Source organism: Paramormyrops kingsleyae, chromosome 19 (genome assembly GCF_048594095.1).
Source record: "Paramormyrops kingsleyae isolate MSU_618 chromosome 19, PKINGS_0.4, whole genome shotgun sequence".
Lineage (NCBI taxonomy): Eukaryota > Metazoa > Chordata > Actinopteri > Osteoglossiformes > Mormyridae > Paramormyrops > Paramormyrops kingsleyae.
In genome coordinates, this window is record NC_132815.1 from 19,199,860 (window position 1) to 19,219,588 (window position 19,729).

The following is a 19,729-nucleotide window of genomic DNA, read 5'->3' on the forward strand; positions in this document are numbered from 1 at the left end:
TACATTTTCTCATTATTCTTGATTTATTTTTGTTTGACATCAACCATTTGTCATAACAGATAAAATTCCACAAAGGAGCAGAAGCTGGTGTAACTTACGACGGAATGGGCAGTAAATAGCATCCTGGTTTAAGACTTGACTCCAGTATGTCTGCAGTTTAATCAGGGGTCCTGGTTTAGTTTAATATTCTTCTGGGCAGAAGCAGATATACTCAAATCAGTCCTAACAATTACTTGATTGGTATTAATAATAGCCCAACGCTGTTGTGTGTGTTTGCAACTACAGTGAGAGAAGAGAATGTAGCCACCTTCAGAGGCTCGGAGTATTTCTGCTACGACCTGTCGCAGAACCCCATCCAGAGCAGCAGCGACGAGATCACGCTCTCCTTCAAGACCTGGCAGCGCAACGGGCTCATCCTGCACACGGGCAAGTCGGCGGACTACGTCAACCTGGCCCTGAAGGCCGGCGCCGTGTCCCTCGTCATCAACCTGGGCTCCGGGGCCTTCGAGACGCTCGTGGAGCCCATCGTCGGCAAGTTCAACGACAACACGTGGCACGACGTCAAGGTCACGCGTAACCTGCGGCAGGTAGGGGCTCCAGGCGGTGGGCGGGTGGCGGCGGTGAGGGAGTGTGTTTCGCTAAGAAAGTCTTTCAGGATGAAATGAGCAAAACTGGTGGATTATTACCGTAATTCAGGGTTGAGTAGATTGACGGAACTCAAGGCCCACAGTGTCTGCTGGTATTCCACTGCTGTTTGAAGTGCCCGCCTATTTATCGCGGCGACAACAAGAGAGAGAGAGAGGTTGGCTTATTTAAACAAGGAATACAGCCGACGGAATGTACCAGCACACACTCTGCGACCCGCTAGCACCGTAGACCCCCATTCCTACCATAACGTTACAGATAAATATTATGAGTGCTTCTCCATTTGTGTAATACAGAATAATGCATAGCTTGATGCTTTTTTAAGTCGTTTACATAGCTGTTTTTTCGTTGTCTGTCACCGTGTAATGTCTTTATTTCTTCTCCTTATTTTGTTTACAATTCTGAAGTCCAAGAACACCGATCTTTCCCCCTCCTGATTTCACCCATTTTTTGCCTCACTTTTTGCTTCCTCAAGCAGACACTTCTGTCAGAAGCCATCACTAGCTTGATGGCTTCGGGAGACTGACTCTGTCCTCTAGACATTCCCTTCACTCTCGGGACTGTGAGTTTAATCTGAAAAGTAGACGAGGCTTCAGCCATTCCTATCTGCTCCAGAGCAAACCTTTAATCAGCAGCCAAATTTATGCAATATACATTAGGCTGCCGCCATTACTTTTCCAAGCGTATTTTATTAGTGTCTGAAACTACTGTGTTGAATTTATGCTTTTGTGGTTCAGATATTCGCTGTGACAGGAAGGGATCTTTGATAAGCGCTAAGACAACAGTACTATCATAAGGCCAGGCGCAGTATCAGTTTTTTTAAGGATTCATCGTTTTCCAAATGCTAGTAATTGCTTTGCTGGATATAGGTTTGACTAAATGCCTGATTGTTTGCAGTACATAGTAGGAACATGTAACAATGTTTCCTGGGGATTCCGAAAGCAGACACAGACACACGGCAACTGTTGAAATCGTATAGCGTTTGGAAATAAATTACCTTGTGTAATGGGACACTTGGGACTAATTTGTCTGGCTGAATTTTAGTTGTGTAATTCCATGTATGATTTGCACATTTGGAGAAAGTTGACAAGTAAGTGTTTATTATTATTATTATTATTATTGTTATTATCATTATTTCTTGCTATTGCAATGTAATTACTTTCAAAAGGTCCATTTCACTGCCAATGGAATAGAGTAGACCTGGAATTTGAGATAGGGACCTAATATCTCCTATGAAATCTCCATTGTTTTCTCTCTTGCTTGGTCTCTCTTTCTCTATGTCTGCTCCCTCTCCCCTCCCCCCCCCCCGCCCCACCCCAAGGACACGCTTTGTAAAACTAACATCAGCCATTCAGATCATGGAACGAGTCATTGTTTTACTAACGGGATCGACTAATGTACTAACACCCTAATTCTTCGCCATTGTTATCATTTTTAGTTATTTTATTTTATTAACAGCCGTTCTGTTCACTGTTTTTAATTTCCTTTCTTCCCCCCTTTTCCGCAAAGCAATCAGGCATTGGACACGCTATGGTAAACAAACTACATTGTCTGGTAGATATCATTCTTATTGTCTTTCTTTTGGGTTTGCCGTGTGTCTCCTCCCTCCTTCCTTTACTTTGACTCTCATTGTTGACACTTATCAAAATTTGAGGAAATGGGGTTGGTATTTCTCAGCTTCTTCACTTCCCGATTTACCTCTTCGCCCGTCTCGTTCTTTTAACCCCCCCTCCTCCCCACGGCTTTTTTTTTATTATTTTTTTGTTTTACCTCTCGACTCCTTTTCTTTGAATTCCTCCTACTGTTTAAAAAAAAACTTCCAGATCAGAGCTTTGTAGGGCTTCATGTATGAACAAAGCCTCCGCATTTGTTTTCACCGCGGACGTTGGCGAACTGGCAGAAGCTTTCCACAAACTACAACCACGACCAAAACGCAAAATGAGAACCAAACAAAAGCTTCAAAAACCTTCAACGCGGGAGCTCTGACAGTTGTTTTCAGCACACTTTTTGCATGGCATGCCTAAACGTCACTGATCCATCCCTCCATGTCTCCATAACCCCATCACCTGCTAACCGGCATTAACTAGTCCCTACCTCGCTTTACTTACCTTTCACCATTTGTGCACGTTGGTGACGGTACCCTCTTCAGTTCCGCTTCTGCATGGTTGTGTCCCCTGCATGTACTTTTATGTTATGCTTGCTCATGTTTGTGATTGAATCATTTTCTACCATAATTAACCTTTTTTCATTTTCAAAAAAAAAAAAACAAAAAAATAAACAAATCAAGTCCTGACTTGCACATTTGTGACATTGTATGGTAAGACCCCCTTTAATTCTGCATGCTTGTTGATAAACTTCCAAAATTTGCCCAAAACTAAAACAAGTACAAGAAATTTGTCCTTGGTTTTAACATTTACTAACCCTCTCCAACCTAAACTTCCAAAAACAATAACAACAAAAGTCATTTTCTTACCCTCATCAAAGATAAAGAAAATATTCCTCTATAATATTTTCTTTACCTGTCTCTTGAACTTGAAAAAAGAATGACATGAAAAATGTTGTCTTACCCAAGTGAGACTCCCAAGGTACGGACCCTGGTCCTATGAAAGAAGATCACGTCCCATAAAAGAATCTCGTGAGACCGCTGCCCGTTCCCACATGGTCACATATGGGCCATCTTGTCCTACTGCTTCCCCTGAACAGGTGACCATCTCTGTAGACGGGATAATCACTACGACGGGCTACACGCAGGAGGACTACACCATGCTGGGCTCCGATGACTTCTTCTACGTCGGGGGGAGCCCAAGTACGGCAGACCTACCAGGCTCTCCAGTCAGCAACAACTTCATGGGATGCCTAAAAGATGTAAGCTTGGCCTTCTTCCCTTTGTCCCTGGGACATCTCTGTTCATCTCCATCTTATGGCTTACGGCAACCAGATAGTCCGTGTCCGGGAGGACGCTTTGAGGTTACACGATCTGCATCCTACCATTTCAATCAAAAGGACTTAGATGTCCCTTAAGCGCTGAGTTCTTGCTGTGTGCTGATTGGTCAGTCTCCTATAGTCATGCATATGTCACTAAGGTTAATGTCAAACAGCTGGATAAGTTTTTGAATCAAGGAAACAAGCCAGTTAAAGAACAAGAAGAACTGAACCATTTATCCAAGCACAGCAGCCGTTCGGTTTTAAGGTAGTTTGTGAAATCCGGAGTAGCTAAAAGAGCCCTTCCTGACATGGATTATCTGGTCACCCTAGTAAGGGCCAGATTAACCCCATGTGATATCCATCCATCCATCCTCCAACGGCTTATCCTTCTGGGTCATGCGGGGTCCAGAGCCTATCCCAGAAGCTATGGGCACGAGGAAAGGAACAACTCAGGAGGGGGGGCCAGCCCATCACAGGGCACACTCACACACCAACGGGCGATTTAGTATCTCCAATTAGCCTCAGCATGTCTTTGGACTGTGGGGGGAAACCAGAGTACCCGGATGAAACCCCATGATGACACGGGGAGAACATGCAAACTCCACACACATGTTACCCAGGTGGAGACTCAAACGCGGGTCCCAGGGGTGTGAGGCAACAGTGCTAACCACTGCACCAGCATGCCACCCACCCCATGTGATAGTGGGTATCAAATCAGCTTTTAGTTTTCCCCTATGCAGGCAAATTCATCAGCAATACAAGTAGCAAAATACTTACAGATGTTTACTATATATATTTTATACACACAAACACACACACACACATGTCCAGAAAGTACAAATCCAGTTGAGTTCTCTATGATTATGACTCTTTTTATTCAACTGGTTGGTTGAAACAAAACCTTGGTCTGGATTTGTACTTTCTGGAACTGAAATTTCCACCTCTGCGTGTATATATATATATTTATATTCCTCATTGTGATTGTATTTTTGTAACCGTCAATCGATTAAAACCCATCTGCCCATCTTCCAACAGCTTATCTAGCATAGGAGCCTATCTCAGGCAGCCGGACACCTTGGATGAGTTTCCAGTTCCTCGCAGGGCACCGATCCAAAAGTTGAAGGCAAATTATAACCCACTTGCTTTTCTTTTATCATCATATGAAAAGGCCTTTTTGATTTTGTAGAAGCTGGGCTGCCACACTGCCCTCCGCATGTGCGTCTGCTGGAGGTCGCCTCAACCTTCCGAGCTGCACAGTGGCGGCCAGCTGATGGCCGCATGCAACTCAAAACACATTTAATAGGTCTTAGTGTTCGGTCGAGTGGGATAATGATCTCCAAAAGAACATACCTTTGTTAGAATGGGACTACGCCATTAAATCTTTGTGAGGCAGCTACCAAGAAAGCCTCCATTCCCTAATTACTGGTCTCTTTGGAAAGGTGATTACACAGTGCCCTGCTCATAACAATGCCAGAAGCCTAGCATGGTTTTACACCACTTCATTAGCTGAACTGTGCGTACATCGGCATCACCACACAGTCAACCGTTACCATTCTTACTGAATCCATAGTGTGAGAAGCTGCCCGTGAACAAGACGCAAGCGGAATCAACGTTGATGCGTTCGGTTACACGCTGGCTCTGGCCGCTTCACGCCTCCGCGGGTTCAGCCTTTGTGGCTTCCTTGGTGTCGCAGGTACGAGTGACTCACTCTGCTGAGGCACTTTGAGGGTACGGCAGGGATTCAGCCACATAATAATAACAATAATAATGATAATAACAATAATAATGATTGTTATTATTATTATTATTATTCATGAAGTTTCTTTGCTTACATGTGGCATCATTATTACACCCATACATTACTATTAGTCATTCGATCAACTTTGCTTACATATAAACACTCTAAAAGTATTTTTCATTTGGTTGGGTATTACAAATTGCATATTTGCCATGCCGCTTCGGTGATACATGTGCCTGCCGCTTTGGGCCATGGTCAGCCAGACAAAGATGTGTACTGTATGCCCCCAGCATTTGCATACCTATTCTAAAACCTACAGTCAGACTTTAGACATTAATGTTGCCCTACATACAATATATACCTGGGAAGGCTGCTGCCTTTTTCACCGGCCTTTGTATTGTAACGTATGTCCAGTCGAACTGCTGTAACCCATTAGGTTGCCAAGGAGACCACTATTTAACAAAATATCGCTGATGGCAGGTCTAAGGTCAAACCCTTTCACATTCACTAGGCTTGAGCTGCTACAAATCAGGCTGACTGGGCCTTCATCCAGTGGTGATCCTCACTTACTGAGCGGGAAAAGCAATCAGAGGCCTTATGACGCATAAGAAAACAAGAAATCTATACATGGGTATGGTACAGGGAATTGGGGACTGAATACATGAAATAAATGTTTATTTATTAGCTTATGAATTGTTTATGTGTTTTCTCTGCCGTTTACAGAATAGGGTTAGTTAGTTTAGGACAGCTGTGTAAGAAAGAGCCCTTTTGCAGGATGTTTGTTCTGGTAAGTAGACTATATCGTGTTTTAAATATAGAAAGTCTTTAAAAACCTGAATTTAAATGTTGGCTTTAGTGATGTCATCCCATGGGCAGAGCCGACTGTGAATCTGTGTCAGGTCGTGTGTCGTCGTACATGTGTGTGAGCCTGTGTGTCTGCTGGCAGATCAGCGGACGTAACATTAAAATGAGGGTGCACACCTCTGGCCTCATCCCAAGCCCCCCAGACTGTCACCTTTGTACTGATTTAAAGCAGGGAAAACACAGCTGAAGCCATTCCATCCGCTGCCGAGCCCCCCCCCCCCCGCCGATTGCTGAACCCACCCCCACCCGTCTCGCCGCCTTATTTGCTGGCCCAGTCCACAGTGCGCTCTCCCCTTGCTCTTCCTCATGCCGACCTTTTTAAAACGCTGCTCTGAGGTCGCCCACACTGGACATATTTTCAACCCAGTTACGATGAGGCGCTGCAATGTCCCCCATTCCCCAGACCAGTTGCCCTCCCCCGATTGTCCTACTGTCTCCTAGAGGTTCGCAGATGAAAACAAGCCACCCATAATCACGGCTGTAATGGAAAGTCACCTTGTTGCAACCCTTTTATCTTTCGACTGCCTGAGCCTGCCTCTCGCTTTATTACCCTCCGTATTCCACACGCGGCCATTAATATTCATTTGTTGCCTTGTGAAGCCTGCCCCTCTCTCTCTGTCTGCTGTCAAATGGCAGCCCTGATAACCGCGGTATCGCCAGGGCCTCGTTCGTGTCGGCTCTACAGAGATAAATAAACATTTGAAACTAGGGTATTTTTTTCCCTCCATTTTTTGGACGCGTCTTGAATGAGACGGCCACATTACATCAGACTTTGATCAGACATATTTGCGGGAACTTAATATTAGACTCCAAAAGAAGAAATGTTACAGACCCGTACACAGGAGGTTGTTGGATAGCGTGTGGAAATGGTGCTACTAAATTATAGGTTCTTCTGACTAGAAATGACCAGTATAACTCTGCCCAGATACTAGCACGTGAAGTCAATGGAAAGGGGCTGTGGCGGAGTTGGTGAGGAGCAGAGGGTAACGACCTGGTCGGGAATCAAACCTGGGGACCTTCGGATTTCTACAAGCTGCTCTGTCCCAGGAAGCCATGAGGCTCATGATTACTAACCAGCCTTGAGCCTGCACTATTAATTCCATAGCACGAATGCATACATTTACTTTGAAATCACTGATGGAACTCTCAGTGTTATACAAAAAGTACAAAATCTAACATTTGCTATCTTTAACCTTATCTCACACTACTTCCAAGATTTTTATTTGTGCATAAAATCCACTTCTTAACTAGTTTGTCCCTTGCGAGGAAAATCTTGTATCTACTGCCTGTGCATGTTCATCCATCTTAGTTTAATAGGAACGAAACACAGAACCCCAGAACAGAGAGAATCCACAGAATTTTAATATTGTATTGCTGTCCATACAGTTCAAGGGTGATGTCGATCAGTTCAGGATTGTGTACTAGATTGGCACCAAGCTTGGTGACCTACAGATACATACCCAGACAATGACCTATCTGCGCCCCATGTGGCTCTGCGAATTATTTCATTAGTTTGCTTTTCCCGCCATTTTTCTGAGTCACCGCCAGCTGCTGAGCAGATCCGTGCGCACAGATGGCCTGGCGTAGCCCATCTTTCCAACTGATCCGTTTGGATCAACCCTGCAGGAAAGATAGGGCCTGGCACCGGACTGGAGCAAAGATCCGGACCTGCCAGGGAAAACATCTGGCATGGTATTGAACATGGTTGCAGAAAGTTGGCTAGCTGCTCAGCGTGTAGCAATAACTGAACAAACAAACGTGCATAAATGACATGCATACATTAAGCGCTCAATAAGCCTGACGTCTGCGTTTGAGAATGTATTGAGCTGCATTACATCATCACTATAGGCCCCATCCAAACAGAACTAGGAGTGTAAACAAAGTGCTGACCACCAGTAGAGGTGAGAACCACCATCCAAGTGTGCTGTATAGATGATAGGTACTTCTAATTCCTGCTGCAATCCAAGGAACATGTAGGTAAGCTACTGTAGCTGGCATTGTTAAATTGGTCATAGAGTTGTACTCCCCCTAACAGGGATAGGTTGTAGCCCCCCATCTTTGTCCAGGATAGCAAATTTGAGGATGGATATGGAGCTTTTCCATTGGCATACAGGAACTGAGCCATACCGCAAAGAGAGACAAGTTTCAGCACGGTTCCAGCTCGTTTTGGTTTTCCACTGCAGATGGGTCGGCTCGGTAAAGGTATTGGCAAGTTTGAAGAGTGACAGTGACGTAAGACCCAAGAGATGCATGCACACTGCCCACACGGTGTACATCATAATTTACTATGTGCAAGTATTATTTTTACTGTTTGCTAATTTCCGCTAGTATATCTATAAGAATCGCTGTTTTAGCAATCACCTGATCTTCTATCCCCACCAAACATTTGCTTATGTAAATTTGCATTACGAATCCATTCCATTCAGCTGTTCTATAGTACTTTTTTAAGTAGGAGGTAGGGAATTTTCAAGTTCTAAGTTATTGGGAAAGCATTAATACACCACAATGTGTGAAACTACTAATATTAAATAGATAATCCACATGCAGAACACCAGCATCTCTGTGCATTTTAACCTATCACAACCAGCTCAATTTGTTCACACTTTTGGCCCTGCTAGTAAGTCAGCCATGTCAGCGTGGATACATCTCAGGGGTGACTTGGGTTCAGCTTGTGTATTTTCAATGAAAGAGTGCCAGTTCTTGGTACGGGTTGGCTACAGCTCGGTTCTTGGTGGCAGTGGAAATGCGCCAATATATTTTGCTGAGAAAACCATATACTGTATGCATTTGGCTTTCTGGTGCTCTAAGACATTGGGACCTGTAAATAAAAATAAAACAGGATAATCATCATGGAGGAAATTGGCAAGGTTTGTTTTAGCATACAGATAAAAATATGTGATGTTTGATGGTATTTCTATAGTGGTAGAAAAATCCTGCCTGGCAGCACCATTGAGTATCATTAAAATGCCACTGACATACCATGGGGCAAAGGGTTATGCCAAATACCCGGCAAAAAAATACATACATTAGATTCAGATTTGCGTTTGAATGAAAGGCAAGTTGCAGGGGAAAAAAGGAAAAAGCAAAAGAAACAGTGATTATATGAACTGACCTTCCATTTAATCTGTGTGACATTCAGAGGAATACGGCTTTTATATTTAAGAGGATTATAATCATATTTGTCTCTTATAAATAGTGCTGTCAGATTATGTAGACATTTTTATCTAATGCATTTATACAGAAATGCAGTATTTTCGTTTACACATTTAATTTTTTTCTATAAACAATAGGTTCAGTCTGTGTGCTAATAAATCGAGAAAATGTGAACAGGAACCAAAAGTCTGTGTGTTAATCAAATATGCTTCCACTTATTCAAGCATGATTATTTTATATATGTATGTGTGTGTGTGTATGTATTAACAATTTTAGCTGCTGCAAGCTATAATTAGCCGAATTATTAAGAACAGACTTTACTCTTCTCGCCATAAACTTCAGCATCATATTTTATCTATTATTATTATTATTATTATTATTGTTATTATTATTATTATTATTATTATTATTACACAAACCACAGCATAATCTGCCAGTTAAATGAATATGTTTATATTGGTGGTGGACGGGGGGGGAGTGGGGGCATTTCCTACTTAGGACGTGTAAAACACGGCACGCGCACCTTCACACGCGCAGCATAGCACGCACCAAGATAAGCCCACCATAACGGGGGGCTTCCGGCTCTCACTCTGAGCAGATGCGCGCCTCCGCAAAGGGCTCTGGGTAATTCTCAGTTTCCCGCCGTTCAGTCGGCTTTGTGTTGCGCGCTGATACGTCGCTATTTAATTCCGGAGCGGGCCTGCACGGCGTGATAACACCTTGATGAATTTCGACTTTCAGCCGTCACCGGTTTTTTCCCCCCTCTGCGCTCATAGAAAATCTCCGTACTTATCCAGCCCTGAACTAATTTGCATATACATATTCAGGGAGAAACAATTTGCAGACTGATTCAAGCTGACCGCTTTCGACGTGCCGTTTTTGTTCGTGTTACAGCTTGTAATATTGCGAGTTTATGAATTTAATTACATGCACGTGTTGTGTGTGGTTAAAAGTCATATGCGTGCTATAATATTGAAGCAACCACTCTGGGAATCATTGCAAAATTAAGATGCCTCGATCTGAAAGGCATTTAATCAGTGCCTATTACAACCTTATTATTGTCATCTATCTTCCCCTGCTATGTTTTATCTTCTGTTTTATTCCTGCATTTAAGAGGGCATTTGAAACTTTATTTATCCTTACTTACAATACAGTAGCCTGTGTCTGACCCATTGGTGACAAATAAGCATTAGGGCTTTTGCCTACATGGGGGATGGATTTAGAAATGAGCTGAAATTGCATGATGGGTTTTGGCCTATCAGTTAAAGGCAGAATAGACAATCTGACATTTTGCGTGATATTTGAGGACTCCAAATGACTACAGCCCAGTGAGGGCAAATTGCAAAGTAGCCGTTTCTGTCAGCGGGAACGGCTGCTTCTGTCAGGTATCAGGAAATGGCCAGGGGGCATTTGGATGCAGATTGTGACAAATGTGTCAGGCAAGCATTTGAGGCATGAGCATAAACAATACTAACCAGCAATAATCACCGCCATTTAATCAGGACACAGACTTGTGGCCGGCCAAAATGAACCAGGTCATCTTCAACCCAATCCCACGGCTGGCAGACATTCTTAAATATGGTAGGAAAGTCTCGCTGCATGCAAAAGGGCAGAACTGCACCTGTAATGTCAGGTGTACATGGCGGAGAGTGGTCAACACCATGCTACCCACCAGAGCACGAATTAGCATTTTTTTCATTCTCTTCAGGATTAAATAGAACATGGAGCTGCTGGCTAGCAGTTGGCAAACGGTTTAAGGTTTTCATTTGGATCAATAGGTGGAAGGTGGAGAATCTATTTTATGGAGTTATTTGTTCCCGTGTTTAGATTGCAAACTAGCTTCTCATCCAAGAAAAATATGCTTGATAGAAAGTATAACAAATGGGAATAACATAAATAGATGACAGAGAATATAAATCATACTTATTACCCCACCACTGTCGTGATAGTATTGATTTATTGTGATTCGTGGCATCTACTAGACTCATATAAGTTGATCTGATTCTAATTATATGGGTATTGATAATATGTGCATTCACCTACAGCATACAGCCAGTGCAATGGAATAGTAGCACACATACAATATTTTTCCTTCTTTATCTTGTGTTAAAATTAAATCAGCCTCTGCCTGTCCAGCATTTAGATTTGTGAAGTGTCTGAAAAACCACTCAGGATGCGTTATCCCAGAGCCTGATTCATTTGGATCATAAGACCTTTTCATCTACAAGCTCATGTGAATAGTACTGCATGGGCGAAGGCACAACGCATTGGGTGCCTTCTACAGAACGCCTCAGCTAAAGCTCTGCAGAGGCGTCTTTAATCGGTATTGACCCCCGCAGAATGTAGATGTAGGAGGGCTAGTGAAATAAGTGTAGACAAGCATCCAATATGGTCTCCCTGCCGTATCTTTAGAACTGTTCCTCTGCCAAGTTTGGGATGAGCCTGCGGCACGGCTTACAACCTCATGCAGACGTCATGGAATTTGGGCCGCGTGGCCATTCACTAGGTGGCTTTCCATCAGACAGTGCTCTCTGCTCATTTGACTTTTCCCATCATGAAACGAATGAGCAAGAGGTCAAACAGAATTTTTTCTTTTTTTTTCTTTTCCATGTACACACGGCTGCAGTTCCTGGAGGAGCACTCATGCTTCACTACAAAGCCTTCCAGGATTATGTAATCTGTGCAGGAAAATCTATCTATTGACATCCACGGTTGTAAACATAATTGCAGTTCTCAGTTACAGTATAATGCTGTATGGCAAATATTCACTTCAGTGAGTTTTACTTTGCGTTTTAAATGTTTTGTGATATGTCAGTCTTATTCACAAAAAGGCTCCCGTACTTTGGTGCTACATTTGACCTTAACACAGATTTTGTATACAGTAGTACTACTGCTATTAGAATTTCAGAAAATTCTTCCTGGAAAAATCAGAATGAAAATTGCCCTTCGGTTCTTAGCCTCTGGATCGGCTGCAGTTATTGTTTAATTACGTTGAAGATCACACCTCCTTTCCTTTTTGTTTAGCATCAGCATGGGGGACATTCAGTGCACCACCAGTTGAAAATTATCCATCCATGGCCACATGATGGGCTGGTGCAGTTACTAGGCATTATCATAACCAGTGTTGTAATCTGGGGGCGGCATGGTGGTGCAGTGGTTAGCCCGGTTGCCTCACACTTCAGGGACCAGGGTTCGAGTGTCTGCCTGGGTTACATGTGTGTGGAGTTTGCATGTTCTCACCATGGCATCGTGGGGTTTCCGCTGGGTGCTCTGGTTTCCCCCCACAGTCCAAAGACATGCTTAGGCTAATTGGAGTTACTCAATTGCCCATAGCTGTGAGTGTGCCCTGCGATGAGCTGGCCCCCCGTCCTGGGTTGTTCTGCACCTTGTGCTCATAGCTTCCGGGATGGGCTCCAGTCTCCCCCATGACCCAGAAGGATAAGCAGTTTGGAAATGGATGGTGTAATCAGTAACATTAATGTGGTGACAGGTTTCATATAAGAACCATGATATCCGGTTGGAGCTCTCACGGCTAGCCAGGATCGCTGACCCCAAGATGAAGATCCAGGGCGATGTGGTGTTCAAGTGTGAGAGCGTGGCCACGCTGGATCCCATCTCCTTTGAGACCCCTGAGGCGTACATCAGTCTCCCCAAATGGAACACCAAACGCATGGGATCCATTTCCTTTGACTTCCGCACCACAGAGCCCAATGGGCTGATTCTCTTCACGCATGGGAGGCCCCAGGACAGGAAGGGGGCCCGCAGCCAGAAGAACACCAAGGTGGACTTCTTCGCTGTGGAGCTCCTGGATGCCAACCTCTACCTGCTACTGGATATGGGCTCTGGGACCATAAAGGTTAAGGCCACAGATAAAAAGGTGAACAATGGAACCTGGCATCATGTGGACATACAGCGGGATGGGAGATCAGGTGAGTCTTCCCATTGCCGTACTTCCTGTAGTACCTGCTGTGGTAAGATAGGGTTGCTTTACGTGTTGATTTGTTTTGTGTTCACTACCACTTGCTGTTGAATGGTTAAAAAAGCTCTCTCAGATGCTAATGTCAGGCCGTAAGATCAAAAGTGCCCCGCCTAATCTAAATGTTAATGGTTATGGGCTGCAGTGACTGTGATCTGTAGGGTTAAGGTCGAGGCAATCATAGGAGGGTGGGAGTGGAGTTTGATGTCTCAGAATGAGGGTGTTTATGGTACTTTAAAGCAGGAGGATAAAGCCTTATAATTTAGTGATGGATGTCATGGGACTGGGTTTGCCTGCGATTACTTTGCGGCTTTGAGCAGAAACAAGTTTGGCCTTAAAACTGAAATATGAGGGACTTAAAAAGTGGCGACTCCCACTGAAGGAGCCTCATTTTCCGAAGGATTACTTAAGGGGAAATGGCTACAGAGTCCATCTGTAGCAGCTGACATCCCACTGGAATCACCATAATAGAGTTACCGACTAATACTGTTTTATTTTATGTGCTGTTATGCTCTGTATTTTATCAGATCAGAGCAGGCAACTTGCTCCACTGTCAAGCTACCCCAGTTAGATTAATCACCACACCACAGTTATGAAAACTTGTACCAAACTTGGTCAAAAAAACAATAAGAAATATTTTCTGAAGATGAGAATATAGCAGAACCACTAGGGGGTCTATCTGGTAATGTTAAACAGTTATTACAAGTAATGTTCCCTGGTGTTCTGCAAAACCGCTGGTAAATATAGTTCTGATCCCTTTTTATATGGAATCTGGTTTGTTAGACAGACACCCAGGCAACTAGGTTCATAAATCTATGGGTTTTTTTGAGGTAGAGAGAAGTTGATGTAGTGTTATATAAATGATATCCTCAGTTTCACAAAATGGTGAACTGTGAAAAATGTAAGCATCGACAGTAGAGGGAAACAGGGTTGTCTGTGCATGCCGGTACGCCTTTATGACTGGAGGAATGCAGAGCTCCACTGCGCGTTTGCAGCTTCACTGGAAATGAGCCCTGGCAGTGTAAGAAACCCAGGTGGTGTGCACGTTTGCTGTGAGCACTGCACCAGCCATGGGAGGACGGTAACTCCTAAATTACTGTGAGTCACCCTGCAGGAAAAAGCCGACGTTTGTCCCCTTAGACCTCCCTTCACCTCGGCTAGTCCCTCTGTGTCTGTCGGCACCTGTGGCAGCTTATTAACCCCCCCGGCAGCCCCACCTGTCTATAACGCCCCAGATCCTCCAGGAAGCCGGTAGCTCCACATCTCCTGATCCCAGGGAACCCCACCCCGCTCATTAGGGCTGAAGTACCAGGGGAGACATGATGCAGGCACGGGGAAGTCGCTGTGCGCCGTGCAGGGTTACGGGTCCCAGGCTGTGCTGGTTAGCATAGCAGATCAGGGAGGCTAACGATCCACTGATTGAATCCATCACTGGCCTCGCTAGTTCAAGGCTCACTGCTGCACCTCAAGTGCCCCAGCTTTTTAATGTACTATAAGAAAACTGATTAATATGAAAATATAATAACAGGTAATAAAATATGATAACTGCAGTGGGTTGGCATCCCAGTCGGGGTGTACCCCAGCCCTGTCTCCCCAGGCCCCTCGTAACCCCCACTAAGGTAAATGGTTAGAAAGTGGGTGGATGGGAAACTGCGATAATCAGACGACTACTGCAGGGGCTTTGTAAGTAGAGTTGTCGTCTCACAGCTTTTGGGACAGGCTCCAGACTCGCTGTAACCCTGCACCGGATAAGCGGTTATGAAGAGTAAATGGATGGATGATGGTAATAAAAGAAGAATAAAGCCAAACATAAAGATTCTCGTTTTACTGCCTGGAAGAATCTAGTGTTAAATTCCAAATCATCCTTTCAATATATAAATGTAAGAGAACCCAAGTGAGTAAATGTTGACAGGGACCTCTGGCCTCCATGGACCTGTATCGATTCATATCTGATGCCCTGTCTCTCTGTCCACCCTCCCCAGGTACCATTTCTGTGAACAACCGGCGCACCCCCTTCACAGCCAGCGGGGAGAGTGAGATTCTTGACCTGGAGGGGGACATGTATCTGGGGGGGTTGCCTGAGAACCGGGCTGGCCTGGTGCTGCCCACTGAGCTCTGGACGGCCATGCTCAACTACGGCTACGTGGGCTGCATCCGGGACCTGTTCATCGACGGCCGCAGCAAGGACGTCCGGCGCATCGCCGAGGCCCAGAACGCCGCCGGCATCAAGCCGTCCTGCGGCAAGGTCAGCGGCAAGCAGTGTGACAGCCACCCCTGCAAGAACAACGGTTTGTGTCGCGAGGGCTGGAACCGCTTTGTCTGCGACTGCACCGGGACCGGCTTCTGGTCGCGGACCTGCGAAAGGGGTGAGTCTTCCAGCTGACACGTGGTGCGGGTGCAATGCAAGGCCTGTTTCAGCCAGCGCACGCTGGGTCGTCGTGGATTGCCACAGTGGTACCAGGGTCACAGAGAACAAGCAGAGAAATTGTGCTAGAATTCAAGTAATTGTTTTGTGTATTTCAAGAAACTTGCCTTTTAAATAGCAATTATGCACTATAGGTTATTATTATAATTATTATCACTATTATTTTTCTTAATGTATAAGATGAGTAACGGCTAATGTTTGATAGAGTGCCTACCTTCTCACAGGTCAGCACCGAATTCAGGCTATGTTGCCCTGAGAAAACGCCTCAATATAATCTGCGAGGTGGGAGGTTGGACGAGCTGGGATGCGAAAGCGTAGCTTGGCCAAGCTCTTGAGGCATGTTGCTGTCAGCTGTATTATGCCGTTGTCTGCTGATGGGCCGGGGGCTGTTTTTATGTACATTGAGTTGGTAATCTGAGTCTAAAGAGGCGGAAGATAATCTAGTAATCAATCAGCAATGTAGGACAGATATTGCACACTGTAAACTTCAGACTGCGGTACATCTGAGGTACATTTTGAATAGCGCTCCGTTCTTTGAAGGTGGCTTGGCTGGAGGAGCTGGCTCTGCTCTGTGTGGAAGCCCTCTTAGTTCTGGTATACTGCAGGTCATTTGTTATATAATCCAGCGTGGAGTTGAGTCGCGTAGACTGAGGTTTCACAAATGGTTGTTCTCTGGGAGGAATGGGGGGAAAAAACAAGGCGGCGGTGGGGGGTGGGGGTATCGCCATCCTATTTAATGCTCTCCCTGATAAACAGAGGCCACCATTTTGCTGCAACATCGACCAAGGTCTTCCAGCAGGAGAAGCGGGTGTTTGATCGCGTTAACCTCGTCTCAATCACTGCGGAAAAAGGATCTGTTTCTGTACGACGGCATGGTGCATGCGTGTGAAATGCAGCTGGATTACGGCGTAGCCAAGACTGTTCCGAGCCGTTCCTGTCGGGAGATAGATGCGGATTAACGGTTGGGCTGTTTTGGCACTGCTGGTAGTCCCCTCTTGGGGGGGGGGGGTGACGGACTGCATGACAAATTGGCCTAAAGCAAGAGAGCCCTCCCAGAGAGTCACTGTGACTCGTTAGAGTTAATGCACCTTCATCTTCGTGAGGAAGGAGGGACCTGCACGTGTCAGACATGGCAGAAAACCAAAAGAAAAAATAAGGATGGAAATGTAGAAGTGCAGCTGTTGGCCTTATGAGGCCGTTGGTGAGAGGCGGTCCCAGAGTCTGCTTGTCTCAGTGGCTGGCTGTGTGCTTCTGTTCCTCTCCTCATGAATCTTCTTCACACTGTTGGTTCTGTTGGCCATCCGGCCGAAAGAACTTTCGCAGGCTAACACTGTAGACCAAACTGTCCAGGTCAGTGGGACCGGCGGGGCGTAGTGGCCCGCCTCTGTGTGCATCCGCTGGGCTCGGGTGCCGTGAAGCAGCATTACGGCCCATAAGGCTGATCGATGTGCACGTACACAGCCGTGGGAGATGTGTTGTATCAGTCTTAGAGAATAAATGACTAAATAAATCAATAAAAAATCAGGCGGTCGGAGGCGCGCTGCTTTGTACACTCACTGACTGGGTACGATTAATTGAAAATGACTTCTGAGTCGTCTTCTGGCTTTGGAGAGTGGGGGTGAGGTGCTATCTGGCGTACAAGGGACACTCGAGATGCTGAGCTGCAATAATGAGAAAGGAAAATGTGGTGCGGAACAGCGATTTGGCCTCCGGTTTGTTATATTAAAGGAGCCTTGTTTATTTCTCCTTTTAGTTAAGATGCAAACCTACGCAGCTACTATGCAAATTTGTTTCCTTGACTTGTGCGTTAGAAGATCGCTGTCATTGAACGTCTATGACACGTTCTGCCTGTCACACGTTCCCGAAACGTTGGAATTGGAGGTGGATACGATGAGGTTATTACCAGTGTCTGGAATCAAACAGGCATTACGCCCTTAACACAATCACTTTCTGGGGCAGAGGCGACACCCCCAATTCTACCAAATAAAAGGAGCTGTTTATGCACCAGGCTTTCAGGGGTCCCTGCTCCACTATGTTGTTAAACAACTACAGCAACTAGGTTCATAATGCAGATTTCTAGGTTCTGGGGCCAATGGTAGAACAGAAAATAACTTTTATGTTTCATGAGATTTAGCATTACTATTCAGTATATCCCTTTATTTGCTTTTAATCATCAGTAATTTGTAGTCTTACTTTGATATATTTTTTATTTCTCCCTTGAAATAAGAGGTAGAATAATATAGATGTAGGATCAATATATGATATCAATATAATATTTGATATCAATATTATATGAGGTAATAGTACAAAAATCTGGGGTTTTTTTCTGGGTTCTCTGACATGACTAATACATGTAGCCAACAGAAAAACCTCATACAGTTAAATGCCCCAAGAATGATGCATCACCCAGACCAGTGTCTGCCAAACATCTTCTTCAGTAACCCCTGGACATTCTATGTATTTGTTATATTTCACCTCCAGTCACATGATTGAGGTATTTCTGTCGTCAAAGATTAGCTGATTAGTTAAATCAGGTTGTTGAATTTAGGATAGCTGGGGGAGCTCAAGGAGACCTTTGGGGATCATTGAGCGCCAGTCTATGAAGGTGCGTTAGTCTTCACTGCGTAGCTTAGCCATTATTGAGCTTGTAAGAGCCTTCTTATTGGCTAATATGGATTTTTTTTCTACTTTATGGGCAACATTGACAGTTTGAGAACATGGCTGCTTGGGGATTCGGATCGCTAGCTGAAACACTCCAGTTAATCACTATTAATTCAGGCACTGTGAAGGTCACCTATTCTGGCCCATGGCACAGCTGGAGCAGGACCAGAGCACACCCTGCTGCTCAAGGGCCTCCCCCAGAGATCCATCCCATCCCCCAATCCCCTGGACACACACACAAACACATGCAGGGCAGCACCGCCCTCACTCCCCCCACCAGGCAAATTCAGGGCTCTGGAAATTATGTACATGATTTTGCAAATGGTGGATGTAGTTCAGGGGATTGTAACGGTCCAGCGAGGCTCTTGTGGGGAACGTTCATCAGCTGAGGAAAATGCATGCAAATTAACGGGTGCGCTGATGCTCATGCTGGTGCGCACACACACACACGCACATGTAGGGTATACATATCCTTATGGGGACCGCTCGTTCATTTCAATGGGAAAAATGCTAACGCTAACTATGACAACCTTAACCCCCACCTTGCCCTAACCATAACCATAAGTAACCTAACAAAATACAAGAGTTTTTGCATTTTTAGTTTTTTCATAGCAGTCACCGATTTTTATAAAATAAAGTTTTCCCTTTTGGGGACCAGGAAACCAGTCCCCATAAGGAAAAAAAATGGATATTTATCACGTTATGGGGACATTATGTCCCCATAAGGATAGGTAAACCTGCTCGCTCGCACACACACACACACGCAAGCACATTCTGCGGCACTAAGTAAATAAATGAGATGTTGAAAATGTGCCATTGAGCTGCATTGATTGGACTAACTCATGTTCACTGTTGTTGCTCCAACCAAAATAAAAGCATAAAATCCAATACAGATGATCTATTAGTCGAGTATTCAAACAGAGTTAGCTAATCCGTTTGTGTTTTCACAGTTCCTCAGTCTGTCTTGTTTCTGATTGCTTTTACATCCCCGCCTCCAGTCCACGTTTACAGTATGTTTTTTTTTTTTTTTTTGGGGGGGTGTTTTAGCCATTTATATGGTAGGTTTTTTTACCACTTTGAGCAATGAAATCCTTACTCATGAGGACAGTGCTGCTCCTTAGTACAAATCTTCTGATCTATTGTTTTGTAACTTACGTGGCCTCACACATGATAACATTTTCCACACTGTCATATTCCATAGGTTTTGATTTAAAATTGGCTACATGCATGTTGGCTGGAGCTAAGGCTGGGCAGTTAATTGGGGGTGGTGGTGGACAATTAAAAAAAAAAAAAGAAAATTAATCAAAACCGACACTACATTGATGTAATCTTTTTTTAAAAT

At 44.6% G+C, this 19,729-nt stretch overlaps 1 protein-coding gene across 7 annotated transcripts in view; it reads left to right on the forward strand.

Annotated features, from left to right (window-relative positions):
- The window catches only part of LOC111841770 (neurexin-3a-like), a 288,495-nt gene that overhangs the window by 68,672 nt on the left and 200,094 nt on the right, over positions 1-19,729 (forward strand). For 6 of the 7 annotated variants that reach the window (XM_023807747.2, XM_023807754.2, XM_023807749.2 and 3 more), the window contains 4 exons: positions 286-587; positions 3,349-3,510; positions 12,816-13,254; positions 15,284-15,667. In XM_023807747.2, coding sequence (XP_023663515.1) covers positions 286-587; positions 3,349-3,510; positions 12,816-13,254; positions 15,284-15,667 — 1,287 coding nt within the window. Of the gene's footprint in view, positions 1-285; positions 588-2,154; positions 2,200-3,348; positions 3,511-12,815; positions 13,255-15,283; positions 15,668-19,729 lie in introns of all 7 variants that reach the window. The other variant, XM_072702664.1, reaches the window with a different exon arrangement.